Source organism: Radiomyces spectabilis (assembly GCF_025331425.1).
Source record: "Radiomyces spectabilis strain NRRL 2753 chromosome Unknown BYT42scaffold_3, whole genome shotgun sequence".
Lineage (NCBI taxonomy): Eukaryota > Fungi > Mucoromycota > Mucoromycetes > Mucorales > Radiomycetaceae > Radiomyces > Radiomyces spectabilis.
This window is the reverse complement of record NW_026251928.1, coordinates 640,528-656,017: the sequence shown is the minus strand read 5'-3', so window position 1 is coordinate 656,017 and position 15,490 is coordinate 640,528. Positions and strand designations below refer to the sequence as shown.

General features: G+C 43.3%; 5 protein-coding genes across 5 annotated transcripts; 3 read left to right on the top strand and 2 right to left on the bottom strand.

The window, feature by feature from the left end:
• Window positions 1-1,575: 1,575 nt before the first annotated feature.
• On the top strand, window positions 1,576-2,186 carry BYT42DRAFT_225520 (uncharacterized protein). Its single transcript, XM_051562603.1, has one exon. It carries the CDS (start codon window positions 1,616-1,618, stop codon window positions 1,919-1,921), a length of 306 nt encoding a protein of 101 aa, XP_051426003.1. The 5' UTR covers window positions 1,576-1,615; the 3' UTR covers window positions 1,922-2,186.
• A 695-nt stretch (window positions 2,187-2,881) lies between these two features.
• Window positions 2,882-8,066, bottom strand: BYT42DRAFT_559205 (CNH domain-containing protein). Its single transcript, XM_051567097.1, has 12 exons — window positions 7,051-8,066; window positions 6,635-6,954; window positions 6,139-6,510; window positions 5,999-6,064; window positions 5,797-5,937; window positions 5,431-5,724; window positions 5,063-5,332; window positions 4,470-4,995; window positions 3,837-4,394; window positions 3,658-3,768; window positions 3,437-3,585; window positions 2,882-3,352 (listed from the first exon to the last, which is right to left on the bottom strand). The coding sequence occupies exons 1-12, from the start codon at window positions 7,910-7,912 to the stop codon at window positions 3,191-3,193; spliced, it is 3,831 nt and encodes a 1,276-aa protein (XP_051426002.1). The 5' UTR covers window positions 7,913-8,066; the 3' UTR covers window positions 2,882-3,190.
• Window positions 8,067-8,588: 522 nt separating this feature from the next.
• Window positions 8,589-10,171, bottom strand: BYT42DRAFT_559200 (P-loop containing nucleoside triphosphate hydrolase protein). The gene is made up of 5 exons (XM_051567096.1): window positions 9,835-10,171; window positions 9,594-9,765; window positions 9,369-9,520; window positions 9,255-9,279; window positions 8,589-9,174 (listed from the first exon to the last, which is right to left on the bottom strand). Exons 1-5 carry the CDS (start codon window positions 10,057-10,059, stop codon window positions 8,879-8,881), a joined length of 870 nt encoding a protein of 289 aa, XP_051426001.1. The 5' UTR covers window positions 10,060-10,171; the 3' UTR covers window positions 8,589-8,878.
• A 519-nt stretch (window positions 10,172-10,690) lies between these two features.
• On the top strand, window positions 10,691-13,271 carry BYT42DRAFT_559199 (acyl-CoA dehydrogenase/oxidase). The gene is made up of 9 exons (XM_051567095.1): window positions 10,691-10,718; window positions 10,905-11,188; window positions 11,264-11,315; window positions 11,384-11,558; window positions 11,635-11,980; window positions 12,043-12,564; window positions 12,636-12,805; window positions 12,878-12,947; window positions 13,009-13,271. The coding sequence occupies exons 2-9, from the start codon at window positions 11,075-11,077 to the stop codon at window positions 13,090-13,092; spliced, it is 1,533 nt and encodes a 510-aa protein (XP_051426000.1). The 5' UTR covers window positions 10,691-10,718; window positions 10,905-11,074; the 3' UTR covers window positions 13,093-13,271.
• Window positions 13,272-13,643: 372 nt separating this feature from the next.
• BYT42DRAFT_491921 (MBOAT, membrane-bound O-acyltransferase family-domain-containing protein) lies at window positions 13,644-15,427 on the top strand (the record flags this gene model as incomplete). Its single annotated transcript, XM_051564109.1, has 5 exons — window positions 13,644-14,092; window positions 14,166-14,561; window positions 14,639-14,860; window positions 14,921-14,959; window positions 15,031-15,427. 5 exons carry the CDS (start codon window positions 13,644-13,646, stop codon window positions 15,425-15,427), a joined length of 1,503 nt encoding a protein of 500 aa, XP_051425999.1.
• Between the last annotated feature and the right edge of the window lie 63 nt (window positions 15,428-15,490).

Below are 15,490 nucleotides of genomic sequence, written 5' to 3'. Positions count from 1 at the left end.
ACGGGGCATTTATATAGGGAATGTGACATAGTTTCCGGTTGAGTTAGCATAGGCGACACATAGAAGAAGGGAATTGGCTGGGTATGATGTGGTGTGGAAGTGACAGGTGAGGAAGTTTATCTTGGAATAGACGTTACCAAATGTTGCGAATAACGGAGGGAAGATAGAGGGATCAGAAGCGGGTCCATGGGAAAGATGGGGTATTATATTCTCTGTCTATTATTTTTATATCATATATATTTATTTTAGGATAATAACATTTATCATCTAAGGTAGTAAAGCAGAGGTCCCTGAACTCAATGTCAAAATGTGGTGACGGTAAATTTTGAGGGGTAAAGCCAATTAGCGAAGTATGAGGGGAGGAGTAGGCGGGAGTAAAGGCCGAGATGTCGGAAAGCAAGGCTGTAGACGTCAGTGTTGGAGTTCGAGAAGGCCCGAGAAATATGCGTAAAACTTAAGTGCAGATTGTTATGCACTGGTTACGGAAGGGTCAGTGCAACTAAGCAAGGCGAAGGTGTTAAGGGCTTTGGCAAGGCAAAAACAAGAAAAGAGAAGAAAAGAATAAAAGCAATAATAGAAGAATAAGATAAGAATAAGAAAGAACAAGAACAAGGACAAGACAAGGCGGAACAAGATAGTACTGGAGAATACGCAATTCTTGACTGAGGTTTATTTCATGAAAAGAGATCGGATATTTATACTAAGGATACGAAACAGAACAGACACGATAATAAGATAACAAGCCGTACACCCGCTGTGCAATGGATGCCGCCTGCCAACGGAGGCCGCCCTCTTACATTGAGCGACTTTCGTCAGACAAAAAGCCTAACGCAATACGGCATAACCTGGGCGAGACTCTTGATGGAACTTTGGTATATTAATGTCAATACTCTGGCATACCGTACAGTCATGATTTTCCAAACAAGTGTGCAGAAGCACTTGTTGATCCCCTCAGTCCAGTCCCGTCCCGCTCAAGGTTATGATAGATCTAGAATGATGTGTGGGAATGTTGGGTATTTAAAAAAAATGAGTTAGTAAGCTCTTTGATTGATTCAAGATATTTTACCTTTGTTATTTGAGTTTTCGATAGCCATTGATCGCTTGATGACTTGGATTATATGACATTGAAAAAATTTTGAATTAGTATATTGCTCATTGTTCATTCATTGGTGTGTGTCAATTTTTATTTATTTTAAAGGCAATCATTCATACTTATAGAGCTCTATTTTCATGCAGTTTCTTTTTGCTTTTAGAAAGTGGTCATTCACACGTCTTTTGTAGCTTTAATTTTTATGCAGCTTCTTTCTGCTTTTTATCTTTACAGTCTTTATCTTCAGTTTTTATTTTGGACTTTTTCTTGGAAAAAGGGTGAATTCATTGTTCTTTGGAGCTCTATTTTTGAAGCTTTTTCTTTTTCGCTTTTATATTTAAAGCTTTTATTTTTGAGCTCTTTTCTTCTTCTTGTCTTCGTTTTTCTCGCACTTCGGTTCAACTAAGAAGTACCGGTACTATTTTATTTCATCAAGTTCCTAGCTGCATTCCATCGCCCAGACTATGGCTTTCCCGTGTAGCTGACTCGGTTAAATCGACCATCACAATCAGAAGGTACCATCAAATGGTTTTTTATCAGTTCTTCAACAAGGAAAAACTTACCTGTTCTTTTTTCTATTCTTCCTTAGCTTTTGGTTTTCTCTCCGGTTTTCTTTTTCGCCTGGCAAGTCATCTATCCCTCCAAATCTTTCGACTTTGTTTCGCGCATCAAATGTTGCCAATCCGGTTTTTGTCATCAAAAGGGCATCGTCGGTGGTGTGACGTTCTTTTTCATCGGCAACGCTTACGCGTCCTCCTCAGCTTGGCTTCACCTGGATTACTTCCCGTGGTATCGTCTTTGATATTTCTTCCCGACCATTTTATTTCGTAGTTTGTAGTTTGTATATTTGTATTTTAGCTATAGTCTTCTTGCAGTCTTTTCCTCCTTTTTTTCCCACAGGGTTTTTAGGGTGTTTTTACAGACGCCCCTATTGTATTTACTTTTTTTTTTATATTTGTATCGTTTCTTTTTTTTTTTCGATCGGGAAGATCTGGATATCTGCTGCCTCACACAACGAAGGTAAAATATCTTGACGGCATTTGAATCAATTAAAAACTTACTAACTCTTTTTTTTTAAAAAATACCCAATAACCTTGGGCGGGACGGGACTGAAGGGGTCAATAAGTGCTGCTGCACACATGTTTGGAAATCATGTACTGTACGGTATGCCAGAGATTGACATTAATATACCAAAGTTTCATCAAGAGTCTCGCCCAGGTTATGTCGTATGCGTTAGGCTTTTGTCTGACGAATGTCGCTCAATGTAATGGGGTGACGTCCAGTAGCAGGTGAATCCATTGCACAGCGGGTGTACGGCTTGTTATTTCTTCATCATCTATAAAGGAAAATTGTTCCTTGCAGACATTTGCCACGACTGTTGTAGATATATTCTTTTTAATCCCACTGCTTGATACAACATTCAATCTTCCGATTTGTGTTTGATGGGCTTTGGTCGGGTGGACGACATTGGAGGCTAATTTAGACACGATTGAAGGATTCCCAAAGTAGCATATCTTCTATGTTGCTCATTTGGGTTGAAGTTGTCGTATTTGACATACAAATTCACTCAGCCTCGTACTATCTCAACTGTTCCTCTATATAATATTCATGTTCCATTACCGTACACTCTTATCCTTCTATTTATACAGTCTCGATACTCATCGATAACCAAACGATACCTTTCCACCATCCCTGATCCGTCCATTTGTCGTATAACTTGGTTATACACTATTCGAAACCGGACTCTACTAAATCATACAAATAACCATCACAAAATACAAGAGTATAAAAGATTGAGTGAATCAATGGGCGACATAGGTATCTGTTCATGATATCTTATAATCTAATGGTTGACTGTGGGCTACCAAGCCTCGACTGTTGGCCACTTTGAAACGGACTAAGAGATAAGGATTAAAGCAAAAAGAGGTTTTAGAACAAAACGAGGGGAAGTCGGAGAGGATCCTACATAACAATGGATGAAAAATACATGCTTACAACAAATAAAAAAATAAGGGAGTATAGGAGAGAGCGACATGATAGACAACTGTATAAAAAAAAAAAGAGGCAAACTGGCAAGTGGAAAATAAATTACTTGAGAAATTACTGTAGAATGGCGGTGGTAAGGCTATTATCGACCAGCTTAAGTTCAAAAATCACTTCCGTTCCAGCCACACGATCGTCCATGACTCCGTGAATTGTATCATTGGAATCCGGTCGAAGACAGCGGATATCATTGCCGGGTATCACCTGAACCAAGTCACCCTATCACGACCGATAACGAAAAGCAAGAAGCCCAGAATGGTTAGAGAAATCATGCTAAAGATAGTGGACTCGTGGAAAGCTTACCGTGTTTATGTGGCGCACTTCAATGAAATTGGCATTGAAAGCAACAATGTACGGGAACCGGAAAGCAAAAGCGGACGGGCTACCTTCCCAGTAAATGGCCCAATCGTCTCGTACGCGTCGACCCTTCTTGTCAATGTAAAACGCCATTTCTAATTTCGCCATATCACATTGGATTAAATTCGGTCGCACATTATAAACAAATCAGGCAAACTGGATCCTACCGTTATAACAGAGAAGGATATTTCCGTCTCGATGTCGAAACATGGAGATCGGTTTTAGGCTTTCGCGCTGCAATACACTCTTGTTTTGGTCATCCGTAGGGTCCAACACACCTGAAAAAGACAAATAGCACAGCTGGTTGTTAGTCACCGCTAATCCTGGGATGGTGAATGACACTTACTCTGGACTTCGGCCGAACTGATGTTCACCATTTGAAATCCGCGCGCGCTGCCGACACAAATGATGTTTTTGAAGAACTGAAGGGATGAAGCTTCGCCTGGTATGTACAGGTCCTTGTATATTTTTAGCACTTCATTGGATCCACGAATCAGTCGTCCAAAGTTGTGTTTGCTTTTTTTCTTGGGATCGGTGTTTTCATAGGGTTCAAGCGCACGAATCGTAGAGGTGATGGCATTAAATCGCACAAAACAGACCAAAGTCTTTTCCGTTGGCTTATCCGGATCATTCTTGTCAAGAATCTTACCCACTTTGAAGAACGACACGTGGCTACTAATTTTACGCCCTCGCTTAATCCCGGACTCATGCGACAAGAGCGTTTCCAGTGAATAGGTGTAGAGCGTCTTGTCTGCAAGCACAAGGATCAACTTGGGACCTTCCAGTACATCGATCTGCGACACTTTTTCCATGGCAAGAATCCGTACGAGCTCCGTCCCCTTTTGGTTGTTCTTCTTCAAATAGACGCCTTGGTCACTACCGAGAACCAAGTGATTCCCATGGTCTAGAAGTACGTATAAAAATGCGTGAGAGATGCGTAACAAAACAAAGGTACGGATCATGACGACTAATAGCTTACCAAAGGTGGCGATGCAGTTGACCTTGTTGAATGAACTAAAGAACTTTTCACTGATGGGTACGACGTCAAACACTTTTTGCTTGTCAACAAGGGCTTGGCGTTGGGTTTCAATCTTTTCCACCCATTGTCGACGACTGGCCATGGTGGTGGCATAAAGTGTAATGGGGCCTGTGCCTTGTTTTCCTAAATGAACCAGTGAAATGGGGTAGCCCGTTTTGCCGCTCGGCTGAAGCGGGATATCCAGACTACTGAGAGATGTCGAACCCGTGCTGGGGCGTCCATAAGGTATAATGGTACTTGCTCGCTTGTTGGTCTGATCCGGTAGCGAGATGGACAGTAACGGTAAAGGGATGGGTTTTCTTTGCAGCTTGTACTTTTCCTCATTGCGAATAAACTTTTGCTTGGTCACCAGCAAGCAGTGATCCAATAAGAAGACGGTCAAATCTGAGGATTCAGATCCACTGCCCTTCTTTTTCAAAGTGCCTTTCATTACAATTTGGCGCGATTCACTGCCTAGATCCAGATCCTGCCAAAAATAATAAACCACTCAGTTCTATCAAGAGGCCTGTATCGGCTTAAAAAACAACACTTACGAAATCCGACAATCCTTTGTACATGAGCCGTTCTTCCAGCAACTGAAGATTGAATCGATTCTCCGCCTTGCCTGTTTCAGTATTGACACTGCTGAGGAATTCGCTGATTATACTCATCGCCTTTGGAATATCGGTCTGATCGGGATGATCCCGTGGCGTATGTTTCAAAATTTCACGCAACAGTAAATTATACCGTCCCAAACGCGTCGTTGGCTTGGTGAGATATCCATTCAGTTCCAGTTTACGTGATTGAGCAAGTCGTTCAGTTGTCTGTAGAAACGAGAAATGTATGAACAAAATGCTTCGCTTGCTTTCTCGAGCCTCACCGAGATCATTCATATACAATGAATAAATCTTTTGATTTTTACCTGCACAAACTTGGCAAACTCTGGGTTGGTAGATTTTTCAGTTTCAAATATGTATTTACTGATCATTTGATGAGCGCCGTAATGCACAAAAGGCTGGAATTGACCGACGTGATTGAGCATCACAGATCCCACTTTGTGGACAACCGGATGCATGGATTGGGCCTTTTGCAAGGCCTCCAATAATTTCAAGTTCACACTGTGGATTTCCATGATATTCCAAAACAGCGAATGAACAAATTCCTGGCGACGTTCGCTGGGAATCATATTGCCTTCTAGCAATGGATTGATCCAATACTATCCATTGTTCCCAACCAACATGTCAGTACAGTCGTTCGATCTGTCCAGTCTTCGTGTCATTGTATTTACCTTGTTGAGGTAAGCTAAATCATCGACAAAATCCTTTTCAGTGTAAATCAGCTCGAAAATATTTTCTTGTCGTTTTCGTTCCGCATGGCTCAGTTTTTCTGAAATCTCTCGAGGGACATTGTTGATCCATAAACGATCATCCTGACGCAACGTAATGAGATAAAGAGGGCTACGTTCAACAGCAACGAGTGTGCATATCTACCTGCTCGGTGAATGAGCATTGACTGTTCGAACGCTGATGGCTTCGGGCGGCCGTACGCCGTGCTTGCTGTAACAGGACCCGATCAGAAACAGTGGAACCAAAAAAAAATGCCACGAATATATCTCATAGTATTGGTTTACCTGTTCAAGACGTCGTGGACAAAACACACTGTAGCAAAGTTTATCGCGTGTACATGTCGGGGAGTAGCAATCGGTGAGCACGGTGAACACGCCGTTGGGTAAACCTTCGTCGTCGTCTTTTCGGCATACGGGAAATTTCAATTCGGAGCGGTCTTCATCATCGTACGGTGTCAATGTTTCCTCATCATAGGCCAATAACTGGCTCTGGGGACGTACATTGATATGCTCTCGAAACTGATACAATTCCGATGGCGAATCACGTAGTCGATGCTCGTAATTCACATCGTGGAAGAATTTTTGAGCATCCAACGCACGACCCAGCAGAATAGCAAGGTTACGATCCTTTGTTTTGATCAGCTGCGCCAATTTGTCCTAGAAGATCCAAAATCTATGAGCTTCTTTTTTCCATCTTCACATTCACCAAACACAAACCGCACAATCCGTGGGGCTCCCTCCAACAACAAGTGATTGGATCCAACCCGCCACGTTCACTTACCACTGCTTCACGTCCGTCAAAGGCCTCTTTGTACTTGATACTGTCCTTGGTTCGGGTGGCTACAGTCACTCGCTCTTTCATCGCTTCAGCTACTTTGGATAAAAGTGCAGGATAGATGACGGGTAACGTTTCCTTGGTAGCGACAGGAACAATGGTGACAGGTGTCTCATTGCCAAAGGAAAACGACTGCGATCGTTCTCCCTGGATACGATGGCCGTAACGTCGTGGGGTGACGGGCATGTTGTAAACGCTTTCAGCTGAACGACGTAATGGAAGCGACATGGAAAACGATGTATCGGCTCGTAAATGTCTCAATTGATCTAATCTCAGAATTGAAACAAAGGCAGGTATGAGAACCTAATATCGATAGAAAACGGCCCACTCACACCACACCACCCATTCTTTCTACGCGTTACCCATTTTGCCGGTTCGTGACATTGCGGAGAGTTTGGCGCGCATGGGAGCGGTGGATCGAGATAAACGGGATAGAAGACTGGCACCACTAGTACTGCGGATACTGTCACGATCGCTGGATTGATGTGGTGGATGGTCGGATCCACTGCCATCCTCGACCACGATCTTGGGTTCGGCACCGGTTTTTGAACGAAAAATGGTGCCTGAACGCGAAACTTTGGTAGTCGTTGTATGGGATGACCGCTGATGAGCGTTTCCCCTGAAATCACCGACGGTTTGAATACTGGAGATCGAACGAGCGTCATCCAAATCGTTGTACTCCGTGCGCAAGGAAATAATCGAACCGGCATCACTGAAACTATGTAAACTTGGTGGGTTGGACGGTTTTTGAGCCACGTATGCTGCTGAACTCGATCGATAGATCAGATCGTCGCCCGCCTCTAGGGAGGTGGTATCTGATGATGAGTCTTGCGAATACAATCGCTGCCGAGGGCTGGGAATCCGTGATGATGCATTATCGTTGGTGTGGGAACCAATACTGTAGTCTTGAAGATAATGATGCGATTGATAATATTGGTTACGGATGGCTGCCGAAGGGGTGAGCGTGCTCGTGGAAGGCGTCGGTGTTTTCCAAGTACTGATACTGTCAGAGGAGGAGCCTATAGAGCTGAGACTGTCCAAGGTAAAACTTCGCTTGTATTCGGGTGACGAGTTATGACTGTCTGTTTTTGGACCGCTTGGTAGTTTGTATCGACTGTAGATGCTGGTGGAAGATGGTGTGGTCTTCTTGGTCTCGGTAGTGTCTAGTGGAGATTTGGTTTCGGGTTCGACCAACGACATGGTGGTGTGAGGACGCTCTTGCATTGACAGATAAGAAATAATGGGAACAAGTTCAGAACGGGCCAATTACTATGTGCGCATTCAAACTAACACAGCACACAGAATAATAAGCAGGCCAACGTCACACTGCAAGTGAGATGGGTGAAAGGAAAAAAGGAATGAATAAGATAGGAGATAGGAGAACTCGCAAACGACGGAGACACGCAAAAATAGCTTATTTCGGGGGCCGATGGAGAAAAAAAAAGCAGGGACACTTCGATTATGGCTTGCCTAGACCACCACCACCCATGACCTCCATTTATTTCAACTTGCTTTGACTGCTCGAAGGGTTGATAATCTTAAGCCCAAGTTCATATGTATGCCCATCAGGCAGTCGATAAAGTGATTATGCGCTATCCTTGTCCTTCAATCTCTTTGGTCCACTTGCTGCCTACGTTTATCATTTTGAGAGAACGCTGTACGATCACGGGTATGGCAGAGCCTCCAACCCTGTTTCTAGATTGTTAATTCAACACATTGAGTAGGTTGCTAATGGGAAAAAAATGCTTGGTTTTGCCGTCTGACGCGATGCAGTAACATATTGTAAATATCAATGCTTTGTGATGGTCACTGCAGCTCTAATGTCTAATGGAACAGATAAGTGAAAACTAGAGTTTTTATCAAGGCGCGGTGGGTGTCTGTTGTCTGCTGTCTGCTGTCTGCTGTCTGCTGTCTGCTGTCTGCTATGCAGTTAAGCTTTTTATAAAGTCAAAAATGAAACATGGCGAATGAAATTGGTTTTCATGCCACTTGAAGCTCATTTACCAAGCCGCATGCTGGAAAAAAAAACTACTCCACAAAGACGCGGTCCTTTTTTTTTGGCGGGAAACGTGATATAGCCGATACAAACACTAAAACATCCCTTCAACGCCCACTCATATAAAGGACATGAAGACCCGGGCTTTTCAACAGACGATAACTAATGTCTATACAGCATCCTGGTTTTTTTTATTATTTCCAGTAATTGTAATATTTATCTCCGTGTTGCTTCATATCTTCTGATAGATCATCCCATTTGGTGTGAGGTTGACCTGTGGCTGGGTCTATTTTTCTTCGCTTATTGCGTAAGCGGTCACGATCGTCTCTCAACCATTGATAACACAATCTCATTAATGGCGAATCCAATTGCTTTTGCGCAAAATGGGTCTCTTTCACTCGTTCCAACTCGATGAATTGCTGCATATCGTTCATCGACACAATCGTGCCGTCGGTAACATGAGCCACGTGAGTTGGCCATTCACCCAAACCTAATTTAACCACGTGTCAGTATCACTCAATTTCTACGCAGATGCAGGCATAATCAACTAAAGGCATAGCATAGCCTTACCATCAAAAATATGGGTTGCATAAACCTGAGGTCCAAAAAAAAAAAAAAGATTTACAATGGCTGAGTATGAATGAAACAATTCATCACTTGTGGATTTTTTCAAACGAAACTTACGATCGTCGCGCCACGAGTTTCCGATTCTTCACGAAGAAAATTAAGGAATTCACCGCGTACGAGAACATCCAAATCTACTGTAACCTCATCAAGGAGCAAGAGCTTCCATGGCTGCAACAGTCCCATAACAAGGTGTACACGGCGTCGTTGACCTAGAAACGCATAATAAACCAAATTTGAGAAATTATTATGCAACTTAACCACGTTCCCATCTTTAATATTTACCATCCGACACTTGATGCATGCGCCAATTCACGTCTACATCGAGCACTTGTAACAATCGTTGGGTACGTTCGGGCCAGCGGGAACTGCCCATACTGCGTAGCAAATATTCTACGTTCAAGTCGGATTTCACCACAGGATTATTGGCCCACTCTGTACCGAGATAGGTGACACCCTATGTTGTGCTTCAATAAAACAAAAACAAAAATGCAAAGGCGTTTTCCTCTGAGCGATTCCAACTCACATTGGGAGCGTCGACGAATGCACTTTTGCCGAGCACCTTGACATCGCCTGGAATCATGCGCTTTCCTGCCAGCATGCGCAGTAAAGTGGTTTTACCGGCGCCGTTGGCTCCTACAAGGATACAGCGGCTGCCGTAACGAAGCTGTAACGACAAATTGTCGAGAATGGTGGGTCCACCATAGTCAAAAGACAATGAACGTACTTCGACGGCTAAATCGTCAGACATTACGGAATATTACCAAGTAAGGTGGGAGCAGAACAATGGAATGACGGAAAATGCCATGCTTTCTCGCGGAGATGCTGCGATGTGACTGGCTGCCGCAATGAAAACACTCCGCATGCACCATCTCTCATCAATGATGCATTTTTCAAAGAAAAATCCTGCGAACAAAGAAGGTAAATTTGAGGGTATACTGTAAATCAACACGACAAGATGCCGACACAAGTGAAAAATGGTAGCTATATATATCTGCCGCAGAAACATGAGGCCCACGTATAATGGCTAACAATCATTAATGCAAATTTTACTCGCGCAGAAGAGAGACTATCACTATTGATTGTGGATGGAAAAATTTGATGGTGTTGAGAAGGTTCATTATGACGCTACATAGGCTTTGGGCAAGTTTCTATCCGGACGATGAGCATTCATATTTGTAAAACTGTTCGTCTCTAGGATGTTGGTTTTTGAAAAAGAACAATCCAACGTATAACTTGGAGGTTAAATATTACATCACAAACGAAACGAAAACGATCGATGCAGTACAAACTCGGCTGCTGCTATTATACGTATGGCGGTAATTTAAGCGACATCTCTCCTCTATTTGTGTGTGATGAATGCAAAGAGACAGCTCGGGAGGACAATGGTGTTGAAATAGATTATCACATGTAAGTACATTTTGGTCACCTGTTCTCACAATGTGGATTTGTATAATCGTTGGTTTTGCCATGATGCATTAAAGTGCATACAGCAACGCTGCTAAAAAAAAAAAAAAAAAAACTGCTGATTTGCAAACTTCACATGCTTTTCCCACTGACTTTTAATTAATTGGAATGACTGGTCGTTTTTCCCAGCGTCTGCGTCCCTTTTTCCCCGCATTGGTCCCCTTGATATCCAGTTTTTCTTATTTCTCTTTTCTTCCGCACTTCTTTAACAACGCCTCTTCTTCATTAAAACAGCCGGCCAAATCAACCCTTCCCCGCCCCCCAACTCTTTTTATTCATTTCTACTTTCACTGACTTTCATGGCTCCATTGAAGACGTTTACCAGAGACGAAGTAGCCAAACACAATACTGAAAGCGACTGCTGGATTATTGTTGATTCTGAAGTTTTCGATGTTACCAAATTCGCTGATTTGGTAAATACAATTCATACTGTAATTGGTTGGCATGTGCACAGTTGTTTTAACGGTTTGGTTGTGATATCGTTACAGCATCCTGGTGGCGCTCAAGCGCTCTTGATGTATGGTGGAAAAGATGCCACTGGTAAGCATCCTTTTTGTGCCGCTTCATCGACTATGACGCTTTCTTTTTAACCAACTTTGTTTATCTAGAGGATTTCTATGGCTTGCATCGTCAAGATGTTCTTTTGAAATACGCACCGCGTCTCAAGATTGGAAGCATTGCCGACGAAACGCCTCAAATCGAAGTCGCCGATCCCGCCAACTTCTCCAAAGTTCCCTACGGCGAACCCAGTTACTGGATGGGATTCAGAAGTCCTTATTTCACGTAAAACATCCCAATGTTTTATTACCATCTTTAATTTCAAGCAATTATTCAACTGACTGTCTTTGTGACGTTGTAGTGAAAGTCACACAAAGTTCCGTCAAGCTTTGCGCGCGATCTATGCAGAGATCAAGTCGGAAGCGTTCATGACGGAGGATAGTGGCAAAGCACCTTCTTCGGAATTGTACCAAAAATTGGGAGCCGAGGGAGTGTTGGCTACTCAGATCGGTCCTGGCCCATGGCTCAAGGGTCTTAAATTGCCTGGTGGCATTAAGCCGGAAGAATTCGATTACTTCCATGAACTCATCGCTCATCAGGAAACGGCTCGTATTGGTACCCCCGGCTTCGCCGATGGTATTTCCTCTGGTTACAGTATCGGTCTTCCTCCGATCTTCAACTTTGGTTCGGCAGCTCTGAAGCAGAGAGTAAGTTTCCTACTGCACTTTGTCATTTTTCACAAGATCTCATTTTCTTTTGGCATGAATAGGTCGTCCCTGAAGTGTTACTGGGCAAGAAGCGCATTTGCTTGGCCATTACTGAGCCGTATGCTGGATCGGATGTGGCCCGTATTCGCACTACGGCGAAACGTACCCCGGACGGCAAGCATTTTATTGTGAATGGCGTGAAAAAGTGGATTACCAATGGTACCTTTTCGGATTACTTTTCTGTTGCGGTGAACACGGAAAAGGGTATTACCATGCTTTTCATTGAACGTGATGACAATGTCGAAACCAAGGCCATCAAAACATCGTACTCGTCTGCCGCCGGTACCGCTTACGTGATTTTTGACAACGTCAAAGTGCCTGTGGAGAACATCCTTGGCAAGGAAGGCAAGGGATTCCAGGTTATCATGTACAATTTTAACCACGAACGTTGGTACATTTGCGGTGCCATCACTGGCGCAACACGCTCGGTCATTGAGGAATGTTTCAAGTGGGCGAACCAGCGCAAGGTGTTCGGCAAGCGTCTCATTGATCAGCCCGTCATCCGTAACAAACTGGCTTCCATGGTAAAGCAATGATGTCTATTCATTGGATCAATGTTGTACTTCGATTCTGACATGTGGTGCTTTTGATTTAGGTGTCGCAATTGGAGTCGGTTGAGAACTGGCTGGAGAATATTACGTATCAAATGTGCAATATGTCGTATGCGGAGCAGTCAGTGAAGTTGGCGGGACCTATTGCTCTTTTGAAGTATCAGTGTACTCGTGTGGCTCATCATGTATCGGACGATGCTTGTCAAATCTTTGGGTAAGGGCAAAACGTTTTTCCATGATCGAGAAGGGAAGAATATGAAACTCATTTTGTTGCAAAAATCATCAGTGGACGAGGCATTACCAAGACGGGAATGGGTAGAACCATCGAAGCGTTCCAGCGAACATACAAATTTGCGGTAAGTTTGACATATCGATATAACAAACAGACTAGTGGGATATTGATTTTCTCGAAACCAGGCCATTTTGGGTGGATCGGAAGAAATCATGGCGGATTTGGGCATCCGTCAAGCCATGCGCCAATTCCCAAATGCTCGTCTGTAAAGAAAAAAAATACCACATATTTCCTTTCAGCTTGTCACTGCACATGCACATGTTGTACCTTTTTGAAAAAGGTTACGGAACAAAGTATTATTCACTCTGTTTTCTATTGAATTTTTTCCTGTAAAAATAAAAAATTCAAATCACGGATTCACCGGGCGCTTTTAACCGTCCGTTCTCAGGCCAGATCGATGATTTCCTTGTTTGGTAAATTGGCCCCTATTGTTTTTTCTGACTTTTTGTACGGATATCTCCGCAAACTGTACGTCATTTTGAATTGTTGCAAAATGGGGAATTTTTTTTTTTTTTAGTCTGACTTCGGTGCTTCCCTATGCCACTACCACTCTTTCTTCGTCAACATGACCATGTCGGAATCTTCGCTCTTGAAAGACGCTATACACAACGACGTGAGATATAAACATGACATGTTCAAGTCCGCCGACTCGTCGGAAACCACACTGTCGGAATCCTTCATTGACAAGGCGATTCTCGAACCTGTAAGCGCAGCGACGGCTGACCATGACCGGGACAATGGGACATCGCATCGTCCCAGCATGGTCAAGAGCGAGTCTTCACCACCCACGTCCAAACCGAGCAGCGATCCACTCAAAACGAGTTTCAAGTTGCAACGACAACGGCGCCTATTTTTTAAAGCCCGGATGTCAAAGTTCGATCTGTCGAACCCAGACTCTTACAACGATACCTTTCGTGGGTTTTATACGCTTTTCTGGATTGCTATGGGATTCTATGTGATTCAGACCTTGATCCGTTGTTACGAACAAGAAGGCACCATTTTAAGTGCCGGGTTTTATCGGTTGATATCTAAAGACGGCTTGACCTTGTTGATCTCGGATATGCTCATGGTATCCACCACCCTTTTCAGCGTCCTGTTCTCCAAACTGTTGGTGTGGGAAGTCATTCGCTACGAAACAGTCGGATTCGTTCTGCAACATGTGTGCCAAACCGTGTTTTTGTTTTTCAATGTTTACTGGACATTTTGGAGGTAAATAACCTGCAACAAAAAACAACTGCCAAACGCTTTTTTACTAATGTAGTCCTGCACAATGAACCCTCAGAGATTGGCCATGGGTACAATCCGGATTTTTTACACTACACACCATTGTCATGATGATGAAAATGCATTCTTATACAGCGCTCAACGGTGATTTATCCATGAAGTCTCGTCGCCTTCGACAGCTCAAGGCTTATTTACCAAAGCTGATATCGGAAAGCCAAAATGGACCCAAGGAAAATGGCGTTCCGGGAAAGAAAGAGGATCCTCTCCACACGAAGCATGGACAAATATCATCCGAGGAGGAGCAACACGAGGTTGAGGAAGAGATCAAGTTTCTGGAGGAAGAACTGGTGCATGGGAACACGCGGTACCCGAATAACGTAACCTTGATGAACTATCTCGACTATTTACTTGTGCCTAGTTTGGTATATTGGATGGAATATCCCAGAACGGATCGGTAAGCGTCGTCGAATCATGACTGAGGGAGAAATGGTTGAAATTCCGCCCATGAGCTAAAATGAATTCACCGCATAGTATTCGACCATGGTATATTCTTGAGAAAGCGATGGCTACGACGGGATCGTTTCTGTTCTTGTATGTCACTACGGAACGATGGATCCTGCCGAAACTTTACGATCCTCACATGTCGGAGCCGCGAGTCATAGTTGAACTCATGTTTCCTTTTATGATCAATTATTTATTTATTTTCTACATTATTTTTGAGTGTATTCTGAACGCATTTGCAGAGCTCAGCAGGTACAGTGATAGAGTGGGCTACATAGGCTGAAAAAAAACTAACAATACATTTTCTCTTAGATTTGCGGATCGCAACTTTTACGATGACTGGTGGAATAGGTAGGTCACGATAAAAAGATGATACAGAAGAAAAGAGAGACAAATGGCTTACTATTTATCTATCGACACAGTGTTACATACGACGAATTTGCACGCAAATGGAACAAGCCTGTGCATCAGTGGCTTCTGCGTCATGTGTATGCTCAATCGATGGAATCGTACAAGCTGACCAAAACCAACGCCACATTTGTCACCTTTTTGTTATCATCTTGTTTGCATGAACTGGTATTAATGGTGGTGACCCGGAAAGTGCGCATGTATCTATTTGTACTTCAGATGTTCCAGTTGCCCTTGATTTTCTTTATGCGACGTCCATTTATTCGCAAAAATGCTTGGCTGGGAAATACGGTCTTTTGGCTCTGCATGCTCGTCGGGCCTCCCCTATTGGGCATTTTATACTGTAGAGAAGTGTTCTGGTCCAACTGGTCCAAATCCGTCAGCCCCGTTCATCACGGCGTCGCCGTATAGATGGCCCCAATGTCTCTGACCAATCACCTTTTTTTTTATGGCGTTTTACATCCCACTTTTTTT